Source organism: Podarcis erhardii (genome assembly GCF_964252035.2).
Source record: "Podarcis erhardii genome assembly, chromosome: 1".
Classification (NCBI taxonomy): domain Eukaryota; kingdom Metazoa; phylum Chordata; class Lepidosauria; order Squamata; family Lacertidae; genus Podarcis; species Podarcis erhardii.
In genome coordinates, this window is record NC_138497.1 from 35,751,642 (window position 1) to 35,768,130 (window position 16,489).

General features: G+C 47.4%; 1 protein-coding gene across 11 annotated transcripts in view; it reads right to left on the reverse strand.

Moving 5' to 3' along the window:
* Positions 1-7,225, reverse strand: part of NPAS3 (neuronal PAS domain protein 3) — a 628,833-nt gene extending 621,608 nt beyond the window's left edge. For 4 of the 11 annotated variants that reach the window (XM_081859315.1, XM_081859322.1, XM_081859321.1 and 1 more), the window contains exon 1: positions 2,711-3,111. Coding sequence is in view for 7 of the 11 variants with exons in the window: in XM_081859322.1 (XP_081715448.1) it covers positions 2,711-2,760 (50 nt within the window). In the remaining 4 variants the exon portion in view is untranslated. Of the gene's footprint in view, positions 1-2,710; positions 3,113-6,904 lie in introns of those variants that run through there. The other 7 variants (XM_081859318.1, XM_081859317.1, XM_081859314.1 and 4 more) reach the window with 4 other exon arrangements.
* Between the last annotated feature and the right edge of the window lie 9,264 nt (positions 7,226-16,489).

Genomic DNA, 16,489 nt, shown 5'->3' on the forward strand with positions numbered 1-16,489 from the left:
GCTGAACAAGAATATGCTATTAAAGGGCATTAAATTAAATACAGTATATCCTCCTACAACTTCAATCAGAATTTCAGACCAAGTGTTATTTAGTACAGCTCTCAAGTGGAGCAGAATAACAAATCGCACACTTTGATTTACCTTCTCCGAATGCCAAATGGAGACAGGTGATAAAGAAAGCACTCATGCACAGGCTATGAAGTTTCCCCTAGAAATTAATTCTATCTTCAAGATTCCTATCTTGAAAAAAATCCCAAAATGGCACACAAATATGCCTCTGCTGGAGAGATTACTGAAGCTGTCCCGGCAAATACACTTCTTACTAATATAGTACTAGGCTCATAAAGGGGGGGGGGGAGGGAAGAGGACTCTCTGGTGAGGGGGGTGCTTGAAAGGATGACAGCATATATTGGTATTTATGTGTTGGCTTTCCTCCCCTCTCAAATGTACAACTCTATGTGCAGGAAACCAGCATGCTGCTAAAGACATTATTAGTAATACACAAATGCTTTTACAGTCACTGGAGGGAAAACACAGAATTTTCATAGCTAAAGAGAAGTAAAGGGACGTTAAACCTCTGATTTCCATAAATTTCAACAAGATGATGTATTTCCATCATAAGCATATCCAAATATAGCTTGAGGTACAAGATGCAACAGCTTATACTATAAACAAAGCACTAAGTACAGAATGAACAAAAGCAGAATGTTTGTATTTAAACCTATTTAGAAAATAATATGAAATCGGCTCAATTCCAAGCACTAGCTCAGCTGATACAGATGGCACCCTCAAATACCCATTTTAATCCAAGGAGCGGACATATTTACATTTATACTCTCCCGATCAGTACACATTTTTAAAGCCAAATGGTACATTATATCAGCATAAAGCAACAACTAGAATTCTTCACATTCACCTGATCAATCATTATGCACCCCATAATATCTTTTGACATTTTTAAAAGCAACTCAGGGGGCGGTTTTCATTTTATATCTCAAATGGGAACCTTCCTCAGCAAGCAGAACTGGAAAATCAAAGGGAGCAAAAGAGGAAACCATTATGTACTATGATCTCCATTTGGTCATATAGGATTCAAACGATGCTCTGGAGATTTTTCAAAGCATTTTGCAGTAACATCAGCTGAACTTGTAAACTTTGCAATATGTTGCTTAGTGGAGGAGGTACCCTGGAAACTGTCCTTCCTTGCAGTGCAGTGGTGGGTGCTATCATTCTACAACTATTCTGCTCTGAGTAACCAAGCCTCTCAGTACCCATGGCAACCTCTATGCCATTCCCAATTGTCCTCTCTGGATTCCCCACATCAGCACCCCTCCACTTTCCCTTGTGCAGGAATTGTTCTGCATAAAGAGAAGTGATGAGTCTCAACCCTGCCTGGAACTCACACCTTATGCTCCAGGAGCCCTGTCCCTGTTTCTAGGATGACTAGTTGTTCTTACCCAAAACGTGCTCTGCACATGCTCAGAAACAACAGACTCAAGGCTAAAACTTGATGAGCTCGGACAAAACCTATCAGCATGCTCTTGCAGAAAGGTCATGGGTGGCTTGCCCTGAAAGCTCACCTGCTTTCAAAGGTCTTTCATACCTCAATTAGCCCACTCATTCCTTGTTTCCAGTGGCTCAGCCACACGTACCCATTACTTTCCAAACGGGGCTGCCCCATGTGCCCATTAATTTTCAACGGGCCGGGAATTCCCTTGTCCATCGAGAGGGAGCCCTTTTCTAAAGACACACTTTACTTGTAGACTCGGATGACAGCTGCGCAGACATGTCACCGACAATACGCGGAGCCGAGCAGCAACGGCAGTAAAAGTATATGGGAAGAAGCGGGAAGGGGGGAAGAGAGCGCGCGACGCAAACAGGAGTGTGGAGACTTGCAGAGGCCAGCCCACTTCTAGCCTCGGCCGCCACAGCAAACTCTGCCAGAGCATCTCCCCTGACAGCGCCTTAGAGCAAACAAGTTCGACCGACTAAACGCCAACCTCGGGCTTGGTTCCCCGCCCCCCCCCCCAAAAAAAAAACCGCGGGAGGAGAGAGAAGGGCTAAGCGGAATTGTCGCCAGGCGCCTCCGACTAAAGTTGCCCCAGCAGTTGCCAAGAAGAGCCGGGCCAGTTCCGTTTCGGCCTAGCCGCACCAGCCCAGCCGGCCCTTCGACGAGGCAACGCTGGGCCTGGCGAAAGCTCCCCGCCTCTCCCCCTTCCGCCCCGCCGCCGCCGCCTCCTCCTCCTCCTCGCCGAGACCATCCAGCCGAAAAGTTGCCTCCCGGGAATTCCGCCTCACTCCCCCTTCCTTCCTTCCTTCCTTCTCTCCCTCCCGCCAAACACCGACTCCTGCAATGTGCGGGGAGGCGCAGGATCGCTGCTGCTGCTGCTGCTGCTGCTGCTGCCAGACTAGCCAAGTGTGCTGCTGTGTCTGTGTGAGCAGCAGCAACAGCAGACAAATATGCATGCACCAAGAGGAACTCCCGAGCAGCGCGAGCGGGGCTTTGCAGGCTGAGGAGAGTCGCCGCCGCCGCCTGCCTGCCTGCCTCTCCTCTCCTCCTCCTCCACCGCCGCCAACCCCCTCCCTCCGCTTCTCCTTTTCCCGGGCATGGAAGCCGACCAAACCAGACCCGAGGCTGCAAGCGGCGGCGGCGGCGCCCGAGACGCAGGCAGGCGCTGCCGCCTCAGGTTCAATACAGAGAAAGTGTTACCGTTCTCGCCTGGAAGGATCCTGCTGAAAGCTTGGCTTGGTGGGCGCCATCTTCCTGGGCTTTTTTTTTTTTCCTTTCCTTTCCCCCTCTCTCCCCTTTCCTCTCTCTCTCTCTCTCTCTCTCCCTTACTTTTCCCCCTCCTGGTGTGTGGTGTTGTGTCTAGCAGCAGGAGCGGCGGCGGCGGCGGCGGCGGCAATGGCCCTGCTCAGGCAGGCAGGCTGAGGAAAAGTACGGAGGCCAATGCATTGCGGGCTCCCGCTCCCCGGCGCAGCGGTCCTGGCGCAGGTTGTTGCTTCGCTGCTCGGCTCGCTCGCTAGCGCCGCTGGGGCCCGGGCCGCCGCCGTCCAGAAGCCGACGAGCCTCCGAGAGAGCCCAGGCTCCGCCGCCTCCGAAGGCATGTCAGGCGCGGCGACGAGCGGCCGGCCGCGGCGGGCGGAGAAAGGCGCGCAGCCCCGGCGGGCACCCCGGCCGCTGGCATCGCCCGGCAGGTGTGGGAGAGAGAGAGAGAGAGAGAGCGAGCGAGCCCGCGGGACCGGCTCAAGCGCGGGGCCAGGCCATGGCCGGGGGAGGGGGGCGGGAAAGTGAGAAGTCAGGGCTCCCCGCGCTTGGCCGCTGTGAAAGTATTTCTGGGCATTTTCCAGCTGCTGCTCCGCCGGCTCCGACCGCTCTGACTCCTTGTGTGCAAAGGGACGCGAGAGCCTCCGCTGCCGGCGCAACAACGCCACTCAGTTGCAGTTTCGCAGACTTTCCTTCTCTGGAGCAGCGCAGGCGGCGGCGGCAGCAGGAGAGGGAGACAGAGAGGGAGGCTGGAGAGCCGCAGACAGGCACTCGCTTGGCGGCTGGGGACGGATTCTGGCAACAGGCTGCGCGCATTCGCGGAATGGCAGAGCACACTTGGGGTCAAAAGAAGGGATAGGAAGAGTGTACTTTGCATGGTACACAGTGCACACGTTATATCTGTGTGTGTGCAGTACTTACATGCATATGTATGCACATGCAGAGGGGGGTGTTATTAGTGTGCACAGATCTGGGTGCCTACGTCTATTAGCATACGTGCGTGTCTTTATGTACACAGCATGTGCGCGTGTGTGTGCACGGAGGATGGAATGACATCTTTCAGCTACGCAGGCTGGCTGCACATGCGTCTGACTCTTGTCCTCCGTCCAACTACCGTAATACTACGGAGCGGACGCGAGATTGCACGGAAATGGGTGCAAAAGCAATCCATCGCGAGGTACAGTTTACCGTATTTCTCGTGGCACAGCGATCGCCCGGCCTCCTAGGGAAAGTTCACACTCTGTGCTTAATACGGACTGCTATTGTGTCAGTTTATAAACTTGAAAAGGAAATGTGTGAAATAAAGGGTGGGAGTGAGCATAGTTGAGGAAATGGTGTGGTTATTTTTAATTTTTTTTAAGTTAAGAGCCCGAGGGAGGGGGCACTTGTCGAATGTATTTTCCGAATGTCAGCTGAAAAGCAGTTCCATGTCAGTAATGTGTTAAGTCCCCTGCTTTTGTTCCCGGAGTAACAAAAAGTTAAGTTTTCAAGCAAAAGCAGGGCAATCAGACCATTTAAAATCTAAGGTGTTCCAGCTGGATTTTGAAGGCAGTTAAAACGAATGCAACTAATCCACACATGCGTAAGTAAGAGGATGGCTGCATAAGGAGTTTGCAAAGTGCTGGAAAGTTTGGCTGCAGGGCGCAGTCAGTGACCCCAAAAATATGATCTCTGCCACAGGAGGCAGCGAGTTTGACCTGCCTGATGTCCCTCAGGACTCCGAGAAGCAGATACAACCAGCCTGAGTAGCTTGCATCCTGGAACTCTACAAACTGCTTCTGTCTCTCTCCCCGAAACACTATTCATTCACCTTCTTCTGATTCAAACCCATCAGAAGGAGTCCTTCTTTTGCATTACGGCACACAAAAATCATTAGAGATAAACAGTTGTAAGGAAGTACATCTGCGTAGAAAGGGACCTGCTAATTATTTTGTCACAGAATATAAATGCTGTTCCTATAAACTCAGGTTTGGAGGATTCTGATCTTACAGGATTCCATGGAGGCATTCTGAACACCCTTTAACTTCCCCTATCCTACTAAAAAGCAATAAAGTTAACAGGTGTCATTTGGATTTTGTAATGAGTGTGGAAGAAGTAGCAATACCCTCCTGCCTTATTGGAACAATTTCACAGAATCACATGGAAGAGTATTTGTAATAGCTCAAATGAAAGAATACAGCTTGCTTTTCATCTGCATGTGCAGAGTTAATATTCTGAACTTTTTAAGGGTTTTATTTTACTGTGCATTTTGAAAGGGAAGAATCTTGGAATATAAATTTGAATTGCAAAAGAATGAACCTATACTAACTAAATTAAGCTCTTGGAAGTAGGTCCCGCAGAGTATAATAGGACTAATTCCCATGAAAGTGTGCATAGGACTGCAGCCTTACAGTGCAGTCCTCATCATGTCTACTCATAAGTAAGTCCTTATAAATTCAATGAGGCTTACTCCCAGGTAAACAGGCATTAGCTGGGATAGATAGCTGCAGGTTAGAGGTAACTATATCCCTTTAACTCCTTACAGCTTAGGCAATTTTACATTTTAATACTATAAACTGATACGGTGCATATATTCTTTCCAATGCATAATAATTTCTCAGGAAGTATCTTGCACTTGTGTAAAAATTAATCTGCTATTTCTGACCCTTGACTTCCGCCTTCAGAGGCAAAACTATTTTGATTCTTACACTGTGCTTCCTATTTAAAGAGGTTTCCTCTGTAATTTTAAGAATTCTCCAAGTGACAAAAAATTGTAATTCGGAAACCAAGGAAGGCTAGAGCTAAACCAACTTTTATCTATCTTTTATATCTGTCACACAGCACTTACTTTATATAAAGAATTCCTGTGTTTGCTTTGAGCAAAACAACACTGATTTTGAATTTCAAACATTCACAGGCTCTGAGCATGCTTTAGCGTCTCTTGAGATGACTTCAAGAATCTCAAGAGTTTATCCTAAATGTGCAGAAGTATCAGCAGCACGCAGTTTACTAAAAGCAAACTGTTTCCCAAACTTAGCCCTAACAGCTGTCTGTCTCAATAATGATGGACAGAGTGGGGTCATAGTCTAAACCTTAATGGTTGAAATATAAACATTGGTGGTTCTAAAGAGTTCCCAAACCAGTGAACTTAAAAATTTAAGTTTAAAGTATGAGTTGTTTATGTTTGCACACATCCTTGAGCTTCTCATCTAATATTTCATTTATCGTAACACTAACAGTCGGAGCAACTTAGAAGGCACCAAAAAGAATAAAATAATGTTGCAGGGTGCAGTCTAAAATTAGTCTCTTGCTCCCTTTTTATCACTGCATCTTTCCTGTGATCTTCTAGTGACAAAGAAAAGCAATCAAAAGCATTATTGTTTATTATCTTAGGAAAAAAGGACTGGAATGCCATTTAATTATAGGTCCTGTTAACATTACCACCTGTCTGTGAATGGTTGAGGGAGAGTGAAAAGGTGAGCAAGGTCCTTAAACTTCACTATGACTTATTGCCTAAGCCAACTTGGTTATGTTTCCTTCCTAAAGGAGCTGTCTGTGAACCTCGGAAATTTGCATTAGAATGCATTTCAGTTGAATACTCCACAGTGCTGAGCCCGCTTAGGGTTTCCTGATAGATTTTCCCCTAGTAACAGGTGACATGCTAATACTGTTGTAATAAAAGTGTGGAATTGCAAAGGGTGAAACGCCAAGTGAAAACTCTATCTTGTTCAATTGAAAACAAATTATCAATCACCGTAGGGTGATCAATTATACCTCTTGGCTGCCATGCTGTGGGGTTTGCACAAGGCATTGACATTGAGAAATCCCTACTTGAGGAAGGAGGCTAAGCAGACAGGATTCCAAACTTTGCAGCAGGAGTGGGAGGAAGATCCTCAGCCCTTGAGCTGCCATGAATCTCACTTTCCCCTTTTTTGTTATTGTTGCTTTCGAAGCTCCAGGAACATTTCTGGGCACCGCTTTTAAAAGATCATTTTTTGTTTTAAGTGTCTGGGTACCCCCCCCCCAAAAAGAAAAAGCAAGCAAGACGTGATTTCTTAAAATTTAAAAACAAACGAGCACAGAAAGACACACAAGACACGCACAAAAACAAGTGAGGAAGCCTAATCCACACGCACACTTTGGGGGTTGTGTACTTACCGTTGTTGGTAGGAAGTGATGCCCTGGACGTTTTGCGGGTTCCCGTTGGCTGCGGAACTGGCTCTCCCCATGCCCGGACCGGCCGGCACTCCTCCCGCCGCCCCGCCGGCCGCAGCTGCAGTCACCTGCACGCTGAAATCCGGGAAGATCCGGATCATCCCCGCGGCTCAGCACCCAGCGAGTGTCGGCGAAGAGGTACAGCAGCTCCTCTCCCTCCGGCGGCTGCAGCAGCAGAGCCAGGCACACTGCAATCCCATTAGTGAGCGGCGGCCACTGGGAGGGAGGCACGGCGCTTTGATCTGAGCGGCTGGGCTGAGATTGAGTTGAGGCGGGCGGGCGGGGGGGGGGGCTGGGAGTGAAAAGCGGGGTGGGGGGGAGAGAAGGAGAGGGAAGGTATTTTCACCAATCTGCAAACATGCAACGTGTCAGGATTCGGCGGGAAGGGAAGGCTGCAAAAATTTAAAAATTGGGGGGGGGGAATCAAAGAAGGGAAATCTCTACAGTCCAGGAACGAGGAATCCGAGCGGAGAAGGGACAGCGCAGAGAGAGAGGAGGGGGCGCGCGATTACTTTCGCGTGGCCGTGAAAATGACGGGCAGCAAATATTGCCTCCCGCCCCCCTCCTCCTCTCTTCCTCCTCCGCCCCCAAACGCAAAAGTCTTGGAGGGTTTCCTCTGTTGCTCAAGAACGACGCTGACCGCGGAGCGATGGGCCAGAGCCGACAGGGCTGGGGCGGGGGAGAGAAAGTGGCGGCGAGGAGAAGAGCCCCCTCTCCAAAAAAGAGAAAAGAAAAGACGAGTGGCCGAGGAAGCAGCCTGCCGTTAGCTCAAGTTCTTGGGAACTAGCGTTGCCTTTCCCCTCCCTCCCTCTCTCCTCTTCTTCTTCTCCTCCTCTCCCCCCCCCCCGGCCGCCTTCTGTCTTTGCTCTCTATGTAGGGCTGATTTGCACCCAGGAGAAAACGCGCGGCTTTTGTGCAACGGCAGAGTTGCTTCTCTATTATAGGGAAGTGACTCTCCTGCCCTCCTAGTGTGCGCCACTGTTATTGCTACTCAAACTTGGGAAGGTGGGGTGGGGGTGCGCGCCCGCCCGCCCGCGCGCGCGCGCCTGCCTCTCGCCTAGCTGCCTGCTGGACGCACCGGTCCGCCGCGTTGTCGCTTCTGCCAACATATCAATTATACCGCGCGGCGCGGCGCAAAGAAAGGCCTCGCCAAACGCAAGGAGCGCGGTGACGAGCGAGGCAGCTCGCTGCTTGGGCTGCCTGCAGACAGAGGCAGAGCCCTCCGCCGCCCCCTTCATCCGGGCCGATCCACACCAGCCGCTCGACACGGGCACTTCTCTGCATGCCGGGCAGCCTCAGTGACTCACGTAGCCATCCTACACTGGGACAAAGAAAAGTTCCGCGTTTTTGGACCCCGCCGAGGAGTTTGGGGCTTCGAAGGGATCTCTGGCCGCTCCTTGGCGACGGAGTGCGAGGGCAAAGTCAAATTCCTCTTCCCGCCCCCTGAAAGCTTGTTCTGGTTTGTCGCTTTGCAGACAAAAACTCACACCGCAAATCGCAGCGGGCCGGGGGGGGGGGGGGGAGAATGACTGAATGGCGGGTTGCCCTGCCGGCGCCGCGCGCGGAGCTTTCGCAAAGGCGCTTTAGGGGGCAGCACCTCTGGAATGCGCTGCGCTCGCCGCCCTACGCTTCGTGCCTTTCCCACTCTGCCCTTCGCGGGGAGCCGAGGGATGTCAAAGGGAGAAAGGTCCTCCTCGCCAAGCTGCGGAGAGACTCCCCTGGCGTTGACCAGAAGCACTGCAGTCCCGGGTCTTTCTCCGAGCCCCTTCCGTTTTCTTCCTTCCTTCTCCGCGCTTGCACTTTGCTTAGCCCATTCAGCCCATCCGTGCAATTGTGCCAAAGCATTTGCCCGGAGAAGGAAGACTATGCACACGGATTGTCATTTGGGGAAGTCTTGTTTCACCCAAGCAGGCGGGATTTGATTTATTTTTATTGTCTGCATGCACAATCTGTGGCTCCTGGCCGGTCAGTGTGCGTATCGCTGGAGTACAGTTGTTTGGTTTACTCGCCCACGCAACGCTTGTGGCAGCTAATTCTCTAACTGCCAAATGTGTACCTGCTGTTTCCAGGAGAGGAGATCACAACTTGTGTGCTCCCCGCCTACCCAGTCCTCCTGCTGTGAGCTAAGCCATGGTTTGGTTTAGCATGTGGTCTGAATTTTGGCACTTGGTTTAGATAAACCATCTTTACATCCAAGAACAAACTTTGATTAGAGTTGGTGGTTTTTCAAGGAGCCCAAGCTTGAACAAAACAATGAGCCAAACTATAGTTAATGATAGATAATATAGACATTTGTTTTAAGGAAAGCTAAACAAGTCACTTAAGAGTCTTGAGTGAGAATGGGGCAATGGAAGTGTTTGATTTTGCAGACACATGCCTATCCAATGTGGCAACTCCCATTTACAGTAACATTACCATTGCAGATGGGAGTTTTTGGCCAAGCAGTCAGGTAACCTGGATGCTTGCAAATTTTACTGCAATTTGCCATGAGACTTCTTTCAAAAACATTTTTGTATTTCATGCTTTAGTGTAAAGTAATAAGAACAAATACATTTGGGACGCGGGTGGCGCTGTGGGTAAAAGCCTCAGCGCCTAGGGCTTGCCGATCATCAGGTCGGCGGTTCGAATCCCTGCGGCGGGGTGCGCTCCCGTTGCTCGGTCCTAGCGCCTGCCAACCTAGCAGTTCGAAAGCACCCCCGGGTGCAAGTAGATAAATAGGGACCGCTTACTGGCGGGAAGGTAAACGGTATTTCCGTGTGCTGCACTGGCTCACCAGATGCAGCTTTGTCACGCTGGCTACGTGACCCGGAAGTGTCTCCGGACAGCGCTGGCCCCCGGCCTCTTAAGTGAGATGGGCGCACAACCCTAGAGTCGGACACAACTGGCCCGTATGGGCAGGGGTACCTTTACCTTTTTAATAAGAACAAACATACAGCAAGACACAATTCTCCTAGGACTGCACCGCCTCACATCTTCATGGGAGAGGAAGCTATACGTTTGCATATTCCCCACATTTCAGTTGTGGGAAATCTGAGAGTCGTGAGAATCTGAGTTGGCACCTTCAAGTGATGCATTTGTCTTTCAGCCCATGCACATTTCTTCTCTTGCACTGCACTCCTTCCTAATTTTCACCAGAACTCATGTGCAATGGTCTGTATGCAAAGACCGATTTTGGTTTAAAGAATGAACTTCTATTAATAATAATAATAAATTAATAAATGTAATTCTCTCCAACTGCTAGGCAAGCTACCTAATTTGGCTGTTGTTACCCTAGTGCTCCACCTAAAATGAATCTGTGCCTTTGTTTATACAAGGACTACTTCAAGCATCTTGTTTCCTGTTGCCCATCTATAAAAAAACTCCTGTATGTTTTGCCTCAGGATAGAGGACAGACTTTGGTAACAGCTGGCTTTTGTGTTTGCAAACCTCAGTGCAACTTGATACCCAAACAGCACCTAATACAGCTTCATTTGAATGTCTGCTGCCTCATCCCTCATTCCAGCCTAACACACTTACAAGATGTAGACTTTGGCTGTGTATACATCACCATTTACTCTGGCTCCAGTGGGCTCTCACTGTTGGTGTCTGAAGCCATGTTCACATGATGTTAACCACAGTGCAGTCGTTTCTTAAGAAATGCTGCTGTTTGATTCACTTTCCCTCAAACCAGCCTCCATCCAATTTGAAAACATAAGCCACATTCACTTCACAGTTAAACTGAGACAGCTGTTTCACACGCACAGATGACAGCTTTGTGGATAGGAGTCCAGAAGCTGCAGATCCAGAGAAACCAAATAAGCAATGCACAGGTGCAAACATCCCCACCCACTCTCTGGTGTTTACAGCAATATAAAAAGGCAGCTTAAAATGCCAGGGTGGAGTGGAGTGGAGACAACCTCACTGTGTTTTCAGCCACTAATGTGTGCATAGCCAGAGATGGCTTCATCACCTCTCCCCTGCCCCTACAGCCCCACATTTGCTCAGTTTACCATCTAGACTGAAGAAGAGTTATGGTGAACTCAAAAGCTTGCATAGGATCTGTGACAATTTGATTGTCAAATGAAGGTATTGCCCTAGAGTGGATTTTTGAATTGTGCCTGTGAGCCATCTAAGGCCCTTCGTCATGTGCCCCCTTCGTGACAGGTTCAGAGGGTGGCAACATGAGAACGGGTCTTTTCTGCAGTGGCTCCCCATTTATGGAATACTTTCACCAGGGAGTCTTGCCTGGCACCTTCATTACATATCTTTAGGCACCATCCAAAAACATTTTCCTTCTCCTAGGCCTTTGACTAAGTAAACAATCTATGTCCTTTTAAACTGGAGGGGGCACTGTGTTTGTTTGTATTATGTATTTTTGTGTTTTTATATTGTAAACTGCCCTGTGATCCTTGGATGAAGGCCAGTATGGAAATTTAATTTAGACTCATAATGGTGTTTTCTTACTTTGCTAGGGTGACTTACATAGAATAGGACAGGCAGGAAAGGATATTATTATTGTTGTTGTTATATATTTATTTATTTATTCCCCACCTTTTCCCCGGTTGGAGCTCAAGCCAACTTACAGATAAAACCAAGAACTGCTAAAACATAGAAAACTTAATCATTGAAATATAGTTAGATATTGATTTAAAACGATATGCATATATAAAATCAGTTTTAAAAATACCAGTAATTCCAGTGAAAGCAGCACAGCACCAGACCTTTGATTAAAGGCAGTAAATTCCCCAAAGCCTGATGGAACAAGAAAGTATTGTGGAAGGACAGCAAAGAGGGAGCCAGTCTAGCTTCTCTAGAGAAGGAGTTCCAATGTCTGGGAGCAGCCACCGAGAAGGCCTTCTCCTGTCTCCCCACCAAACATGTGTGAGAGGGTGGTGGGACCTAGAATAGCGCCTTCCCCAAAGATCTCAAAACCCAGGCAGGTTCATATGAGGGAACACAACTAAGCAGATAGCTTAGACTTAAGGATTTTATAGGTGATAACTAGCACTTTGAATTGTGCCTGGAAACAAACTGATATCCAGTCGAGCTGTCCTAGCATGGGAATTGTATGTTCTCCATAGGATAGAATAGGATGTAATGATAGAATGGAGTTTTTTAAGGGAGCTATCCAAACCCAAGTTTGTTGGGCTGAGCAGAGTTTGTAGTAGTCAGATCTCAGATTGAGCCTGGCCTTAGCCAGAACTATGATGGGTGAAGTCTCTCATTCCAGCTCAGCTCAAGGGTGTAGTTACGATTTTGTTGGGGGGGCCAGGACTTTTTGGGGGGGCAGAACCGACCTGATTGGTCAGTTAGTTAAGTATTTCTATTGTTTTACTTGATCGGGGGAGCAGCTGCCCCCCTGCCCCCCCTTGACTATGCACATGGCTCAGCTGGAGATATGCTGGCTGAAATTCTCCATCCCAACACAGCCAGGGTTCAACCATGGCCAGGTTAAGTCCCCAAAAGTGTTATTCCATTGGAGGGACATGATGGGGGAGTGGAAGACGTACCCTATTCCAAACTCTGTTGAGCTGAGTGATGTGGGCTAGCAACCTAGCAAAAGCTAACCCTGCAAGAAGGGTGGTGTAAGTCAATTCTAAAGGCTCATTTCTCCCCTGGCAGGCTCAACCGGCAGCAGCCCTGCTCCTGAACAGAGTTTGGAACAGGGCTAAATTATACCAGCATCTATTATGCAGGTTGAGTGCTCACTGGAAGGACAGATCCTGAAGCTGAGGCTCCAATACTTTGGCCACCTCATGAGAAGAGAAGACTCCCTGGAAAAGACCCTGATGTTGGGAAAGATGGAGGGCACAAGGAAAAGGGGATGACAGAGGACAAGATGGTTGGACGGTGTTCTCGAAGCTACCAGCGTGAGTTTGACCAAACCGCAGGAGGCAGTGGAAGACAGGAGTGCCTGGCGTGCTCTGGTCCATGAGGTCACAAAGAGTCGGACACGACTAAACGACTAAATAACAACATTATGCAGGCTTCCTTTAGTTTGGATTCCTCTGCCTGACTTTGTCCTGGAAGGAAAGAGCTTTGAGAGAAACTTTTCAATTGTCAACGTTCCTTCTTTTCCTAGGCATCCCTCTTAGATTCAGGTACTGCCGACAAAACTAAAGATATTATATTGAGTGGCATGAAGTTGCATACTCTCCTCCCTGAGACTTCCTTATGGAAAATTTAGAACGGCATCTGCCAGTCTAAACAGACAGCGGAAGAGGAAAACATAGTAAGTTGTGCTTTTCTCTTGTTTCTGATGTAATGTTGGGGTAGGGAAGAAACAACTTGTGTTTGAGGAATACACAAGCTGTCTCTGCATCTGGAGCCTTTACATCAGAAGAACTGCAGAGAAAGAAAGTACAACCTACCCTTCTGGTTCCTTGGAATGTTCAAAGCCATCTCAGTGGAGAGGTTTTGCTCATGCAAAACGGCCTGCTTGTGCAGGTGACAGTCACGTTGGGTTTTAGTTTAATATTGCTTTGTCTCCTTTAGGCATGGGCAAATATATCCTTTTCGGTTTCTCTCCGTTACCCGTTTTCCCAGTGTTAAATGCAGTTCTCCACATTTCCACATCAGTTTGCAACTGGAAAAAAAAAGTTCCAGTGAATATTCGGCAGCATCTTAGCGTGAATTTCTCCTAATATACACATTTTTGCAAAGCAATTTCCCCCAATGTAATGCAGTTTGGCATGTTATTTTCACCAATGTATATGCCTTTTTTTTTTTTTTTTTTTTGGCATATTACTCAGCTGGAGAAGTACACTGCAAAATTTAAAGAACTGTGAATTTCAAACGATGGCTGTGCTACTATTTGCGTACTGAAAGCACAAATTACTAGGTGTGAACTGATTCAGATTTATGCCCCCACCCCCAGTCTCCCCTTTGTGTCACCAGAAGGAACTTTCTGAGGTCCACCTGCTTTTCCTGGACTTTAGGTCCTTTGCAATTCTGTTTCTAAGCAGGGCCCTTTTTCCCAGCTGGAACTCACCAGAGCACAGTTCTGGCACCTCTCAGGTGGGCACTATGCCATTATAAAAGAACAAGGGAGGCATCATGGTGAGTTTGGGAACCTCTTTTTCTGGAAACATAGTACTGGTTCTAAGACGCAAAGAGGACCCCAGCCCATTTTCTAGTCTGAACTTGGCCCACTTAACATAAATCTAAACAATTGGCTAGAACAGATATAGAATGACTTGTTCTTCCCTTAGCAATTAGCACCATCTCTTTAAAGCAAGTGTGGGTTTTTTTTGGGGGGGGGGTGTTAATTCTGCACCTGCAGTGAGGGTGGGTGCAAGCTGTTCAGAAGCTTTGTGGATGCCAAGGAAACGCCCCAGAGGTGCTATTGCACCCAGAGACACCACAGCAGGAAACCCCTAGGAGGTTCGGTTTTGAAAAATTTTGACCCTCAAACTTTTCAACAGCTTTGATAGGAGCATAATCTTTCTTGGTCAGGGTTCCAGATATTGCTTACTGTGAAATAAGCATTCTAAATGTAGCATTATAAACCATCTCTAAAGGGCTAAGCAGAGATTTCTAACTGGCAAATATCTTGATCCCCATTGTAGCACACTAAAGGGCATTGTGTCGATGATAGGCCAAACTAGAGCCCACATGTTTTCCTCATGCAGCTCTGTAACAAGAAATCAATAATATCCTTTTTTATTTTTACTTTAACAGGGATTTTTTGTTGTTGTTCTAAACCAAATTAAGATAAATAATTCAACGTTAAAACAGAGTCTGCATTCAAATCCTTTGTATTAAATAGCATCTGTGTTTGCATTCCACTTTAATACAAAATGCTTTGGACTACAGCTGATACCAAGAGATATGAAACTAGTTAGTCCCCACATGTTGCACATAAAAAGAATTCATAATGAGCATCTATGGGATGTAGAATGGATCCCATGCGTTAGCTGAAGACCTCATAACGTAAGAGCCGAGAAGCCTAAGTGAATTATGACTGTCTCTTTCCTCACAAGTAGGATTAATTTTCTATCCCACTTATATTCATTATCTATCCTGTTTATACCATAGGGACATCAATTGTTTCAGTGTTAAATATAAAGTCTTCTTCACAGAAAAATATGGGATAGCTAGCTAATCGTCCCCATCCCCCTGCCCCCGTTCACTAACCAAAACGCTACTCAAATTCCATGTCTCATGAACGATATCAGATAGAGACATTCACAAGTAGTTTAAACTGCTTTATTTTCTCTCTAATTGACATCTTTTGTAAGTTTCCTAACGACATCAATAGGAATTCTGCATGCAGATCAAGAAGTGTATATGGCCTTTAGAAAGCAGGTCAATAAATGGCTGGAGGAATGATTAAAGACTTCTTAACAGCACCCTTCCTTTTCCTTAGCAAGCTGTACAAGAATGGCATGAATATAGGGTTGAATAAAAAGAATAATGCTAGAAGGAATTATAGGTGTGTGTGTGTGTGTGTGTGTGTGTGTGTGTGTGTGTGTGTGTATCCTGCCTTTCCAACAACTTCCAAGGTGTATCACAGGACTCAAAGACCGCCTCTCCCCGTATGAACCAACCTGGATCCTGAGATCATCATATGAGGCCCTTCTTAATGTGTGTTTCCAGGCACTGAGGTTGTCTGCAAGGGATTCCCACACTGCAGGTTTGAGGTTGCCAGCCTTCATGTCATGTTTGCAGACATCTTTATTATGGAGAGCTGGTTTGCCAACAGGCCTGGTGCTTGAAGCCAGCCCCCTGTAAATCACATCCTTGGGGATCCTGCCATGTTCCATTCTGAGTAGATGACCAAATCAGCATAGACGTTGCTGAGACAGAAGTGTGAACATTCTGGGAATGTGGGCTTGGAATAGCACATCATTGCTTGAGATTCTGTCCTCCCGTGTGATGCTCCAAATCTTCCTGACACAACACCTATGGAAGACATTGAGCCACTGCTCCTGGTTGGTGCAAGTTGCTCACTGCTCACTTCCATAAAGCAGGGTGCTCAACACACAAGCCTGGTAGACCTTCATCTTGGTATTGGTTGTTAGCATCACATTCTCCCATACCCTTTTGGAAAGGTGAGCCATTGACATTGCTGCCTTATCAATATGCTTGTCCAGCTTAGCATCAGTGAAAAGGTTGCTGGCTATGGTGGAGCCCAGGTAGTCAAAACATCTAGTCCCCAAAGCTGATGCATGAAGTGCAGGTGATGTCCTGACCCAATATGTTGGTCTTTGTCAGGCTGATGGTGAGGCTGAATGCCCTGCAGGCTTGGGCAAAACAGTTGATGGGTCTCTGTAGAACTCCTTTGGAGTGTGTTGTCAAGGCTGCATCATCTGCAAACAACATCTTGCAGATAAAAACCTGCCACACTTTTGTCTTGGCATGGCAAGATAGATATCCTGTATCTAACAGCTCAGGTTGAATGCCTACATCCATTTATTGACTTTTCATTTACATGTGATGCTCTGTAGCTCAGCTGAACAAGATTGCCATGGAAATCTAATTAATTAATAATAGAAATAAAAAAATAGAATTTTAATAAATGCATAAATATTATTAGGGTGGCATCTT